The following is a 12,365-nucleotide window of genomic DNA, read 5'->3' on the forward strand; positions in this document are numbered from 1 at the left end:
TTTATGAACAGTCAATGCACAGTTGATAGCGAGCAGTAATGTGACATAGACAGCAATATGTCAACAAAGCTTTTGCACATTCATAGCCATAAGCGTACAATGAAATTACAGTAAATTAGCCACAAGTGTAAGGCACCTCTTTATCCAGATCTAATATACATGGGAAGACAAGTACTCAAAAAGCAGTGTATTTTATTGATTTAACTAATGCTGTCTATATTATATTTGCTACCATTCATTCATTTTCTATACCCACTTAGTCCAGTCAAGGGTCACGGGGAGCTGGAGCCTGTCCCAGTGGTCATAGGTTGTGGTGCAGGGTACACGCTGCACATGATGCCAGTCTTTCGCAGGGCAAACATATAGACAGACAAACACATTCACACATGCATGCACACCTCCGGTCAATTTACAGTCATCAATTCACCTAGCCTCCATGTTTTTGGAAGTGGGAGGAAGCCAGAGCACTCAAACACATCCCACGTGAACAAGGGGAGAACATGCAAAAAGGACCAGGTGGAAAGTGATCCCGCGACCTTGTTGCTTTGAGGAAACATTACTAACCACCAAGCCACTGTGCTACCATATTTACGCTCAGTATTTCTCCAATGTTTGTGGAATCTATTTTTATAACCTATTACACTCACTTTTGTTATTACATCTGGCTTTGTTTCTGTGTAGGCTCTCAGTTGTCCAGGTGGTTTCCGTAGTAGAGAAGCTTGAATCTTTGACTGGACTGGGTTGCTTGACGCGAGGACGTTTCGCTTCAAATCGCAGAAGCTTCCTCAGCTAAATTTCTTGCTCTGGTAGTCTGACTTCTGTCTTGACTCTTGTAGAGAAGAATAAACAGAAGCCACAAAAGCTGGAGTTTTAAACCTAACCAGACCCCTCCTACTGAGAGGCAGACTGCTATAGGCTAGTGACTAAACATTAGCTCTAATTAGCACCTATTGCGCTCTAGTTATATGCAGCAAAATATGCAGCAAGCAGTTTGTTACACATGAACTTTGCCGCAACTGAGCATGTTCATGCACTGGCAGTTAAAAAAAGACAAAGAAAACAATTTCCTAGACTTAACAACAATGACATGTCTGAAATAGGAATGCTTTAAAGGTTTGTTTGTTTGTTCCGCTGTTGTAATAACCAGTGCATGAAGAGGATTTGCAAATCATTGTATTCTGTTTTTTATTTACATTTTTCACAGCATCCCAACTTCACTGATATTGGGGTTGTAATTAGATCCTCTGGGAACAGAAGGATCAGAATGCAAAAAACACAGCATTTAAGGTTACATGTTGTTAACATGGTGCAAAATAGTGGGTTTAAGTCCCTAGCCACTAAACATAAGCAGCAACACACACGCCACAGATAATGGCTGTGTACAAAAACAATGAAAAGGAAAAATGAAAGAATAATTGAGTAAGAGTCCAGGTTCCTGCAGAAATAAACGTGAGTTCTTAAACCATGTGTAAAATGTACAAAAACTATTCATACAAAACGTGTAAACAATTTTAGCAGTATTATGAAGGGGTTGGTTAAATGCAACATTAGGCATTTTTCCTGAAACAGGCCAGTTTAGAAGGTGAGATACTCACAGTAAGTGGTTGAGAAGGCAACTTAAAAAAAAAGTCCAACCACAGTGTTCCAGTATTAGAGTCCAGTGGTCCGAGTCGTTCAAGTTATTCTTTAAGGGCAAGTTTAAGTTTCCATTTCAGTGTCTGTAGCGGGAAGGATTGTCCCCCTGATGTAGTCCATGGCCTTCATGGGATGTCAGAACCCCTTACTGTCCTCTTTGGAGGTTATTTTGAATCTTGCTGGGTAAAATAATCCAAAACGCACGTCGCTCTATCCTTGTAAAGCTTTCCATACGTCAGTGAAAGCGGCTTGTGCTTTGGCAACGCTGGTGGTGTAATCTGGAAATATTGCGATCCTTTTACCATTGTAGATCAGTGGGGCTCTGTCCCTGGCTTTTCTCAGCTGTCTCCATTATAATGCACCTTAGCGATGATGACACAAGTTCCATCTCCCGGTTTATTGGGTGCAAACACACGGTGTGAACGGTCGACTTTTACTCCCAGTCCATCTGCAGAACCTATTTGATCATTTTGGAGACCTCACTGGGGCTGGTGGAGTTCAGCTGCTCTTCCATGCCAACTATATGGATATTTCCGTGCCTCATTCTCCCCTTCATGCCCTCACAGTTGTCCCATATTTTCTTTAGCTCACCCTAGACTTCAGTTCCAGTTGTCTGCAATGTAGTAACCTCATCAGACCATGTTGACAATCTGCCTCTCACATCTTCAATGTCCGTTTCCATAGAGGTCATTTATGCTCGGATTGTGGTGGCGTTGCGAGCAATTTTGTCCCGTATGGCCTTAATGTCAGCCTTAAGAGCATCAAGATCTTCAGACAGTGCACTCTGTATTTCCTCTCTTATAATTTTGGAAATATCACCACGTATGGAGGCTAAAATCTCTGCTTTTACCTCCTCACTCATGCTCGGGTTCTTGGGTTGTGGATGTTTATCTTCAGGAGTGCACTGCCTCGTGGATCTGGTGTTAGCTGTTAGCTGCGATGTGCTACCATCATACTTGAATTTGCGAAGTTTATCCACAGTTAACAAATAACGCGTGGTGTTATTTATTTCTTTGGAGTTAAAAACTGTTAACCATCGAATTTAAGTTACGTTTTGTAACAAAGAGTCGTTATTAATTAAAAAATAAATGGAAATCTGCAGGAGCGCTGAAATACATATCTTTAGTCCATCATGGCTCACTAGCGCCCCTGCACTCATGTTTTTAATAACGTATGTGATTTTTTTTCATTTTAATGTTAAATTTATATTTTAGGGATCTTATATTATTTCTATCTTTTAAATGTTTTATATGTTTAGTGTTTTATTGTCTTTTATTGCATTTTATCTTGTGAAGTACTTTGTATGTGTAATTGAAAAGGACTACGTAAGAGACACTTCAGTAGTTTGAACTCAGCATGACTTTGAGCTGTGGCTGAACAGCTCACTTGATGAAGGTGGAAAGACAATTTTTAAACGTTAACACACTATGTCTCCCAGGTGACATTGGACCCAAAGGGATCAAAGGCAGTAAAGGAGAAGGCCACCATGGACCCCCAGGACCACCTGGACAACCAGGTATGTTAAAAGTCAACTTACACAATGAGTCAGAGTTTCCCAATCCTGGTCCTTGTGACCCATAGTATTGCACATTTTCCATTTGTCCCAGAACTAATTACAGCAGATCAGCTCAGTCAGCTGTATTCTCTGATTAGTTCAGGGACAAATGGAAAAATGTGCTCTACTTTGCTTCCCAAGAACCACAATTGGGAAACACTGAAATGAGTGATGGGATGGAATGACATGCAAACAGAGCAGGCAGTAATGATACAGATCAGGTCAGGGGTGGTAGCATGCACTGATGCCACCTGTCACCACATCCACCACACTACCGAACACCCTGGGTCCTGATGGGGAAGCATCCAGGCAGACAGATAGCTAGTCCACCCTTTCCCTCAGAATATAACCATGTGTCTGCTGCTGACAGGTGATATATGCCTATCCCACATGCTTGGCTTCTCAAGACTGAACCACCTGTGAGCTGGGTCATGATCGGGGAAGTATGCCCAATTACCAAGGGATCAATAAAGTTCTATCAAATCTAATCTAATCCAAATGACCGTAATCTACCTGATGTTCCCTCAAAATGAAGGGTACATGCCTTAACTGAGTCTCCTTCTTGTTCTTTTGACAAAATGCCATTATAGCGGTGTCTTGGGATTCTCTGGAGATACAGTACTACACTGCACTACACTGTAGTAACAAATACGTTATCACTTTAGGCAGTGGTGGGCACAGATAACCAAAACATTAATTTCAATAACGCATAATCAGATAACTGAAAAGTTATCTTTGATGAAGATAAAACGATAAACCCCCCAAAAATGTATTGGAAGTTACAGATAACCGATAAATTCCAGTATTGTCTCCGGTACACTTACAGCTGCTAACAAGCTGATTTTGAGTTTTAACACCACAATTGTTTTTGGAAGTATCAAAAGCAACAACAGACCCAAACAATGAGTCAGCACTTCTGTCTTTGAGCATCCTGCCCCCTGCTGGAAGCTTCTGTTTACTACATGGCTTCCAGCACAGAAGCAACTGCAAGGAGTCTCACAGCTCAACTCTCTACCCAATCACAGCACTGCTGTCAGGCGGAGGTCTTGGAAAATAAAGCCCTGCTGAGTTATGGTTTGGTGTATAAATAAAATGAATACTGATAGAATAACTCCATTAATGTCAATTCTGTCATTTGTGCAAAGTTAAGATATAACATATATCTTTTAATGTTGAATAATGCACTAATTCTGAAGTTTTGTAACAAACACAGACAGATGGCATTCTGGGTAAAATGTGCCTCTGCTCACACTGATTGGATGATTTAGTCTATGTAAATCACCACATTAATGTCATGTGTTTCGTGTGCTGGTGTTTACAGATAAATGTGCTTTTGTAAATTATGCCATTTTTTATTTGTAAAAAAAGGCATTTTCAAAAAAAAAAGCCAAGTTGTATTAGATAACCATCTGATATAATCGGTGTCAAAATAAATAGAACACTGCCATTCACCCTATTGATGTATCCCATAATCCCTTGCACGCCAGAGAGTCACTGCAGTCAAACAACATATAGAGAATCCACATGATGACAATTGTAAATTAATATTATACTACAAAAATGTTTTTTTTTTTATGCTTTTCATCACGTTAATAAGAAACCACATGCATGATACCCTGAAAACTTGCTAAAACAAATATTCCAAATAATCCGTGTCTGCTACATTTAATCTGCGTGCAATTTAATAAACACAAACCGAATTTCAGACATATTATATATATTAGTCTGGAACAAAGAGGACAAACAGTGTTGTAAAGAACAATAAAGACGTTAAAGAGCAAACTTCACTTCCCCCAGAACGACATGAACAGGAAGCAAGCGTAGCTCACAGCAGCTCCCATTGAAAATAACAGAGAGGCAGTCTGTGATTCTCGCATGTTTACATAAAACAAACGCAATAACAACGTCTCTAAACCCAGAGAATATATTCATGAGTGTTTTAGGCACAATATAAAAATAGTTTTATGTTGCGATGTTAATGGTGTTGTCTGTGTGCAGCGGTTAAAGTTGAGTTGAGTTGTAAAGTTGAGTTCATCATCCAAAACTTGTAAAAGCTCTTTATGTTAAAGAGAAGTAGCAAGTGGATATAACAAAATGCAGCTGCAATGATTTAGAGTGTGAAAACTTGGACTTTTATTCTGGAAAAAACAAACCTCCTCTATCCAGCAATCATTTGGCTCTATAAGCTTTTCCCATGCACTATTGGATCTGAAAAGCAAGATCTGAATATCACTGCCAAGATAAGTGAATCAAAATGTAATACTTTCGGATAACACTTGTGAAAACCATACACAATCCTCATGTGACCTGGCTCGTGACACCAGAAAGTTATTAAAAACATAAATCTTTGTTTTCTTCCTGGACAATTGCAAATCTGCAATTGGAAAAGTGCTAGAATCAGGACATCCATTGATTCCAAAAAGATCACAGTGTCAACAAAAAGGTCATGGTCAGGTATCTAATTTTTCACTCACAAAAGCACACACAGTGTTTGATTTCATGATCTTACCCAACACCCAGTCAAACACTGAACAGAGTAAGAAAAAAAAATCCCAGATGAATGCCACAAGTTACTGGGAAGAAATAAAAAACTCTACCTCCACTCTGTATAGCCTTTTAAGTGCCTGTGTAAGTCAGTGTTAATGTTCCACAGAATAGCCCAGTCAACGAAATCAAAGGCTTTGCAAAAAATCAACACAGCTGAAAAGAAGCACTACCAATATTTGCACTTATGTTCACTGGCCTTGCAGAGCTATGATGAGTTCAGTGGTTGACTTCTTGGGCATGAAGTCAGATTGTTCCTGCCACTGAGCCTGACGTAGCTGGGACTGTTGACAGTGACCCTTGCAACTACCTTTCGTGACACAGAGAGCAGTATAGTACCACTGTACTTGTACTTGCAAGAGTGATTTACAGAGGGATTTTTTTTATTCCAGGCTATTTGGATGATAACTGTCTCCCAAATGGGAGCAAAGATCACTTCCAGTGCCAGGAGAACAGCATTTCCATCTGCCTGATGGATTTCAGCCACAATACCACAGATCCCTGCACCTTTACTAATCATCAGCTAATTCATCACCTTTGCAGTCTCGCTGAGATTTATTTGGTGGTTCACAGTTGACTGGTAGGTCAGCCACCAGAATCCTGACACAGGAGATGTCCACCATCTTGGCAGTAGGATCACTCTTATACCACTGCTCAAAGTAACCAGCCCAGTGGGACAGTTCAGCACAGGCATCTGTCAGGACTGTGCCATCGCTTGCCATAACTGCAATGAGATGAGGTGTAGACTTGGAGAAAAGCAGTGTTTCAGGTTCTCTGTAAGCAGGCCAGTGGTCACACCATCCACCTCCTTTTATACTATCTGTGCCATCCCAACTTGCTTTCTCAGCTACTTATACAGCCTGGACTTTCCAGTTAGTCACTACTACTCCAAAACTAAATTGCACAGAATATTTATTGCCTCCTAAACATTATGCAAAATGTGTACACAGATGGTACTCTTGGAAAGCTTTTTTACAATGTAATTCTGGCCAAATTTTGTGTACATATTTTCAACATTTTCTCAAGAGTGTATGTCAACAACATTGCCATTGATGTGGACCTGGTTGTGTTTGGACATTCTGTGTCTACACTAATATTGCCAAATAGTGAAGTGTAACCTTTGAATGGCAACCACCCAGGCAGGCCAACAGTCTATCCCTTCATTACAAAAGTAGCAACTGCCCTTACTGCCAGATGGTATGTGGGTTTCCTCTTGGCCTCACGGAGTTGCTGCAATCCTCAGCACTGAGGCATTGGCCAGTTGGATTATACACAGAAAAATGTTACACATTGCCAATGTCATAATGTGAATTTACTCACAATGCAAGTAGTACACCTCATCTAGAGCTACTTGTGCAAACGCTCATTTAACACAAAAACACTCCTAGCACACCCAAAGACTCTCTGGAGACACCTACTACCAAAGACAGTCATAGCCACTGGTTGGATTCCAGATCTTACAACAAAATACTTGAACCATGGTTAGGGCAGGGAAAACTGCAAGATATAAAGGGCAGGCATCCCGCATGAGCACCATTGGTGGCCACTGTCTTCAAGGAATGAAAACATGAAGCGTCCTCAATTTTCAGATTTCTTTCGTTCTTGCACATGGACAGAGTTCAATACTTGGATTCAGACTCTTCTTCCAGGGAACTCAAATCTGGAGGCCATTTCTGAGCAGCCTTGGAGGAACTCTTGAGCTCTGAACAAAAGGGCTGGGCCCAATTTCGTAAACCACTCAAATTTTGTTTAGTCAAATAGACTATACAAATAGATAGTCGTTGCACAAAGCGCTTAGTCAGCTAAAGTTTCGTGTTACCCGACTAATGGCCCAGTCACACGGCGCACGACGATTCCTGAACAAAGGGAAAAAGTAAAAAACATCACAATTCGTTGAGAAAAGGTGGACGAAAGAGCTTTATCACCGAATCGTATGTGAAGCAAGAGCGCAAAAGGGACGAAAGAGGAACTTAACAAAACCGAAGCTCACGCTCTTGACGCTTTAACGAAACGCGCCTAGAGCCACAGCTGGAGCAGTGTGTGTCTGTGTTCCAGGACTTGGCGCTGGGACGGAGCTCATAGCGCCTGAGTCCTGGAGAAACTGCAAACAGAAGCTGTGGAGATCTGTGTGCATGTCAGTGGACCACCTGCTCTGGTTCCTCGTCCAGAACAAAAGAGGGATCATCTCCATCATCATCAGAACCCTGACTGTCTGTTGACACGCTGCGCGCTCCGTCTTGCTTCAATAAAAAAAAAAAATAAAAAAAAAAGAGTGCGCTGTGGTCTTCATATAATCATTTTGATTCATCTACCCGTTGCCACATGTACAGAAGGGCTGGATTATCATTCCTACACTAATTTTGTTATATTTAATACAAAATAATAAGCGCAAGCAGGAGCTGCTCCTGCTGCTAATGCTGCATTTCAGTACCGTCGGAAATTACACATCTTTTTTGTCGTTTCAAATTCAACAGTTGCTTGTGGCAAAATATTGAATTATATCCACACAAAAGATTAATTCTGGCCTATGTAAGGTGCCTGAGCCCATTGAAGCTGACCCCCTCACACAGATAAAAAAAAAGTCCAAGCAAACAGGTTGAGTTTGCCCTGTAATTTCCGACGGTACATGAAGCAGCAGCAGCCTCAGCGCTCACAAAACGGCTTCTGCACTGTGTGAAAACACTCAGCTGCTCCAACGAAGTCAAATTAAACAATAATGTTACAAAAACTAAACAAACGATTAAAAAATGTCAAGAACGACAGCAAAACAAAACACAGACAAATTGAGGTTTTTGTTGCCCTTCGTTCAAATTTTTCAACAGTTTAAAAATCCTGACGAAGTTCCAGCTGCAGGAACGAAGCTGCGCGAAATGATGCCAACAAAAGTCCAGGTTTCTTGTTTCGTCAGGGCTTCGTCACACTTCATTAAGTGCCGTGTGACTGGGCCTTAAAGTTTTTAGCCTGGTACACAGGAGGCTAATCTTATTTTAGTCAACAAAATTTCATCATCTTACCTCAAAAATGCCGGCTATCATGTACCAATGCTTGATGGAACACTTGAGCACCCCTCGCTCATATTCGTCGCTCATATTCCTTCAAAAGGAGAGAGACCTTCCTCCGCTTTTGGCCATAGTTGCAGTAGACGTTTGTCATGATGTGTTTGTCACAGTTCTCACATTAGCATTGCTGTTACGCTGAGCAGCGTTGTGTGCACAGAAAAGGCTTGACTGAAGTGTAGAAGAAGAATATGATGAATGAAACTTCAAGGCTAAGTGTTAAATACGTCGTTCTGCAGTTCATATTTGTCCATAAATGTTTATAAAGCCAGTTAACGAAACAAAGGCTGGATAGTTCATGATAACAACCAACCCAGAAGTAAACAAAATTGTCGCACATTGGAGCAGTCTCTTGGCAACGGCATGTGCAAGGCCGTTATGCCCGTGACAACCGTCGACTAACATAAGACGGCCAATCTACAAGTTTAGTTGATGATGTAACAGTGATTAGACGGATAATGTTGGACAACTAACCGTAGTCAACTAAGTAAATTTAATAGACTAGAAATTGTACTTATTATGTTGCAAGAGAGGTCTTTCTTAAATTGTCATCTTCTTCTTTTAGCCCCGGCTGTTCTTTGTGGCCACAGCAGATTATCCGTCTCTATCGCTCACCCTATCCTTTGCATCTTCTTTGGTCATCCTCAGCAGCCTTCTCCTGATATACTCTGCATCCCCCCTCTGCACATGTCTAAACCATGTCAGTCTCACCTCTCTCACTCTTTCTCAAAGCTATCATACTTGTGCTGTCCCACTGCCAGCACCACTTCCTCCACCTCTGCCTCCTATGTTCTTGTTACTGCCACTGCTGGCATCACTACTGACCTTTTCACAATTGCAGATACTATTCACTTCCCCACCCTACCTGCACTCTCTCGACCACTCTCCATTACTTTGAAAAGTTGATCCCAAGTATTTAAACTCATCTGCTTAACTTCCCCACTACAACCCCACTATTCCACAGTGCTCAGTTTCATGCAAACAACTGCTTATTTATTTTAATATGCACATCATTAGCAAAAAGTCCATTCAGACACTTAATTCCAGTGAGCCAGAAACTGTGTAAGGGATATGGATGGGAGAGGATTGCTGTTAATCTAAATACATAAATACATAAAATGCCTGAAAAAAGAACCCTTATCAACATATTCTCTAAAATTCCAAAGACCACTGTATTTTTGCATGTGAGCTTTTAATGTCTAATATGTTCCAAACAAAAGGGCAACAAGGCTGTTTGTTGTCTTCCATATTTCAAACTCAAAACTAATTATAAACATGTTGACACTGTGCTTAATGAAAGAAAGCAATGTACTGTACATGAATCTATAATTGGCGCTAATTAATGACAATAAAATTTATGGTCCAGTTGGTGACTTTGTATTCATAGATAACTGTCTTTGAGATTTAAAAAAAATGTTCATAAGCAGCTGCACATCCATTATTTTCTTACATTTTTTCAAACTTTCCATTGTAGGAATTCAAGGCCCTCGTGGGTTTGATGGAATCGGACATCCAGGCAGCCAAGGTATGCCAGGAAAACCCGGACGTACAGGAGTTCCTGGTAAACGGGGCGGCCCAGGTCTTCCAGGAGTTTGTGATGTTTTCACATGCTATCAGACCTACAACTTCAGGGATGATCAATTCCAGAAAGGACCTCACATCTGATGATACAGAAATGTGGCAAAAGCTGCTATGAACTGAAAAACTGATGTGTTTCCAGGAAGCAGTGGTATTATAAACTCTGTTTACTGAGTTAGAGGTGACCATTGCCTTCCCTCCCATCAGAATGTGTAACTAAGTTTCAAAGTTCTCTACGGCAGAGAGCAACATAACATCATTAGATGAGTTAAAGTGAAATGGACATGACAGGATCTCAGGTCAGCTGGTTCTATCTTCCTGACCTGCAAACATGACTACTTTAAACTACTTTAAAAATGCAAAGTTTGCAGAGCAGGTCCTGAAAATGCAGAGGTATCTAACAAACAAGTAAAATTCTAAATAAAAACATAAAGACATGCTACCTCCTATCTTACTGAGAACAGTCTAAGTACAAAATTACTGAAAGTTTCTTGAGCAAGACACGATGTTAACAGGCTAGCATTAATGACATCTCATCACCATACACATGCACAGAGACCAAGTATTTATTTTATAAATTTAAAACAGTATTTTCAGTATTGTCAGGCAAATGCTACAAGTGCCTCCTTATTGCAGCATGCCCAGTATCAATAATTTGTAAATTATAGCATATTCACAATTTCTTGAAAATTGCAGGATTGTCTTTTGCTAACAAAATCATTGTGGCCGTGAGCATGATGACATTAATGGGTTTGACAGGCTGTCATTTGATCTCAATTAGCTTGACCTGTAGCCAAATCATTGATCTCTGGCTGCCTTTCAAATGCAATTCTGAAATCCACCTGTAAGCCACATTTCATACAAATCACGTGGACAATCAAAATCTTTGAACTTTACCTTTTCACAGGACCTTGATGCCAATGATTGATCTATTATAAATGTGTCCTCTCCTGAGCAATTCCAGAAACCACCTCTAAATGTGAGCAATTCGTGGAAAACCTAAAATTTTGACCAATGACCCCAATGATTGACTTTTAGTATATTTACTCTTGCCTGGGCACTTTTAGAACCCCTCTACATTTGTGTGCCAAGTTTAGACAACAGAAGTGGGTGATCACCATTTTGACCTTTGACCCCAATTACCCTGACCTTTAACAACACAAACCCCTTAAGGACAATTCTGGGGTTGACTGTCATATGCATTTCAAGTCTGGTAGGGGGTATCAAAGGACCTGAATTAGGGGAACAAATAGATAAAATTTGCATGTTACAGTATGATGTAAAAAGCTACATATGTTAAAATAGCATTTTATTGCAATTTTTGTTTACATATAAGTAAGTCCCTTCGGCTGCTCCCTTGTTGCCACTCAGTCTTACCACAGCAAATCCAAGGTGGATCTACATGTTGAATTAGCACGTTTTATGCCAGATACCCCCCCTGACACAACTCCATATTACATGGAGTAATGTGGCATGGTTTTGGGTTAGAACCGGTATCTTCCACAATGAAACCAAATGCACTAACCACTTGGCCGCCGTACCTCTGTGATTTTTGTGTACATATATACTCAACAAAAATATAAACGCAACACTTTTGGTTTTGCTCCCATTTTGTATGAGATGAACTCAAAGATCTAAAACTTTTTCCACATATACAATATCACCATTTCTCTCAAATATTGTTCACAAACCAGTCTAAATCTGTGATAGTGAGCACATCTCCTTTGCTGAGATAATCCATCCCACCTCACAGGTGTGCCATATCAAGATGCTGATTAGACACCATGATTAGTGCACAGGTGTGCCTTAGACTGCCCACAATAAAAGGCCACTCTGAAAGGTGCAGTTTTATCACACAGCACAATGCCACAGATGTCGCAAGATTTGAGGGAGCGTGCAATTGGCATGCTGACAGCAGGAATGTCAACCAGAGCTGTTGCTCGTGTATTGAATGTTCATTTCTCTACCATAAGCCGTCTCCAAAGGCGTTTCAGAGA

At 40.6% G+C, this 12,365-nt stretch overlaps 1 protein-coding gene across 1 annotated transcript in view; it reads left to right on the forward strand.

The window, feature by feature from the left end:
• Positions 1-12,012, forward strand: part of LOC117512720 (collagen alpha-1(XXI) chain-like) — a 292,990-nt gene extending 280,978 nt beyond the window's left edge. The window contains exons 31-32 of the mRNA XM_034172906.1: positions 3,074-3,151; positions 10,265-12,012. Coding sequence (XP_034028797.1) covers positions 3,074-3,151; positions 10,265-10,455 — 269 coding nt within the window. The 3' untranslated portion in view covers positions 10,456-12,012. The remainder of the gene's footprint in view (positions 1-3,073; positions 3,152-10,264) is intronic.
• The last annotated feature ends 353 nt before the right edge of the window (positions 12,013-12,365 follow it).

The sequence above is a fragment of the Thalassophryne amazonica genome, chromosome 1, assembly GCF_902500255.1.
Source record: "Thalassophryne amazonica chromosome 1, fThaAma1.1, whole genome shotgun sequence".
Classification (NCBI taxonomy): domain Eukaryota; kingdom Metazoa; phylum Chordata; class Actinopteri; order Batrachoidiformes; family Batrachoididae; genus Thalassophryne; species Thalassophryne amazonica.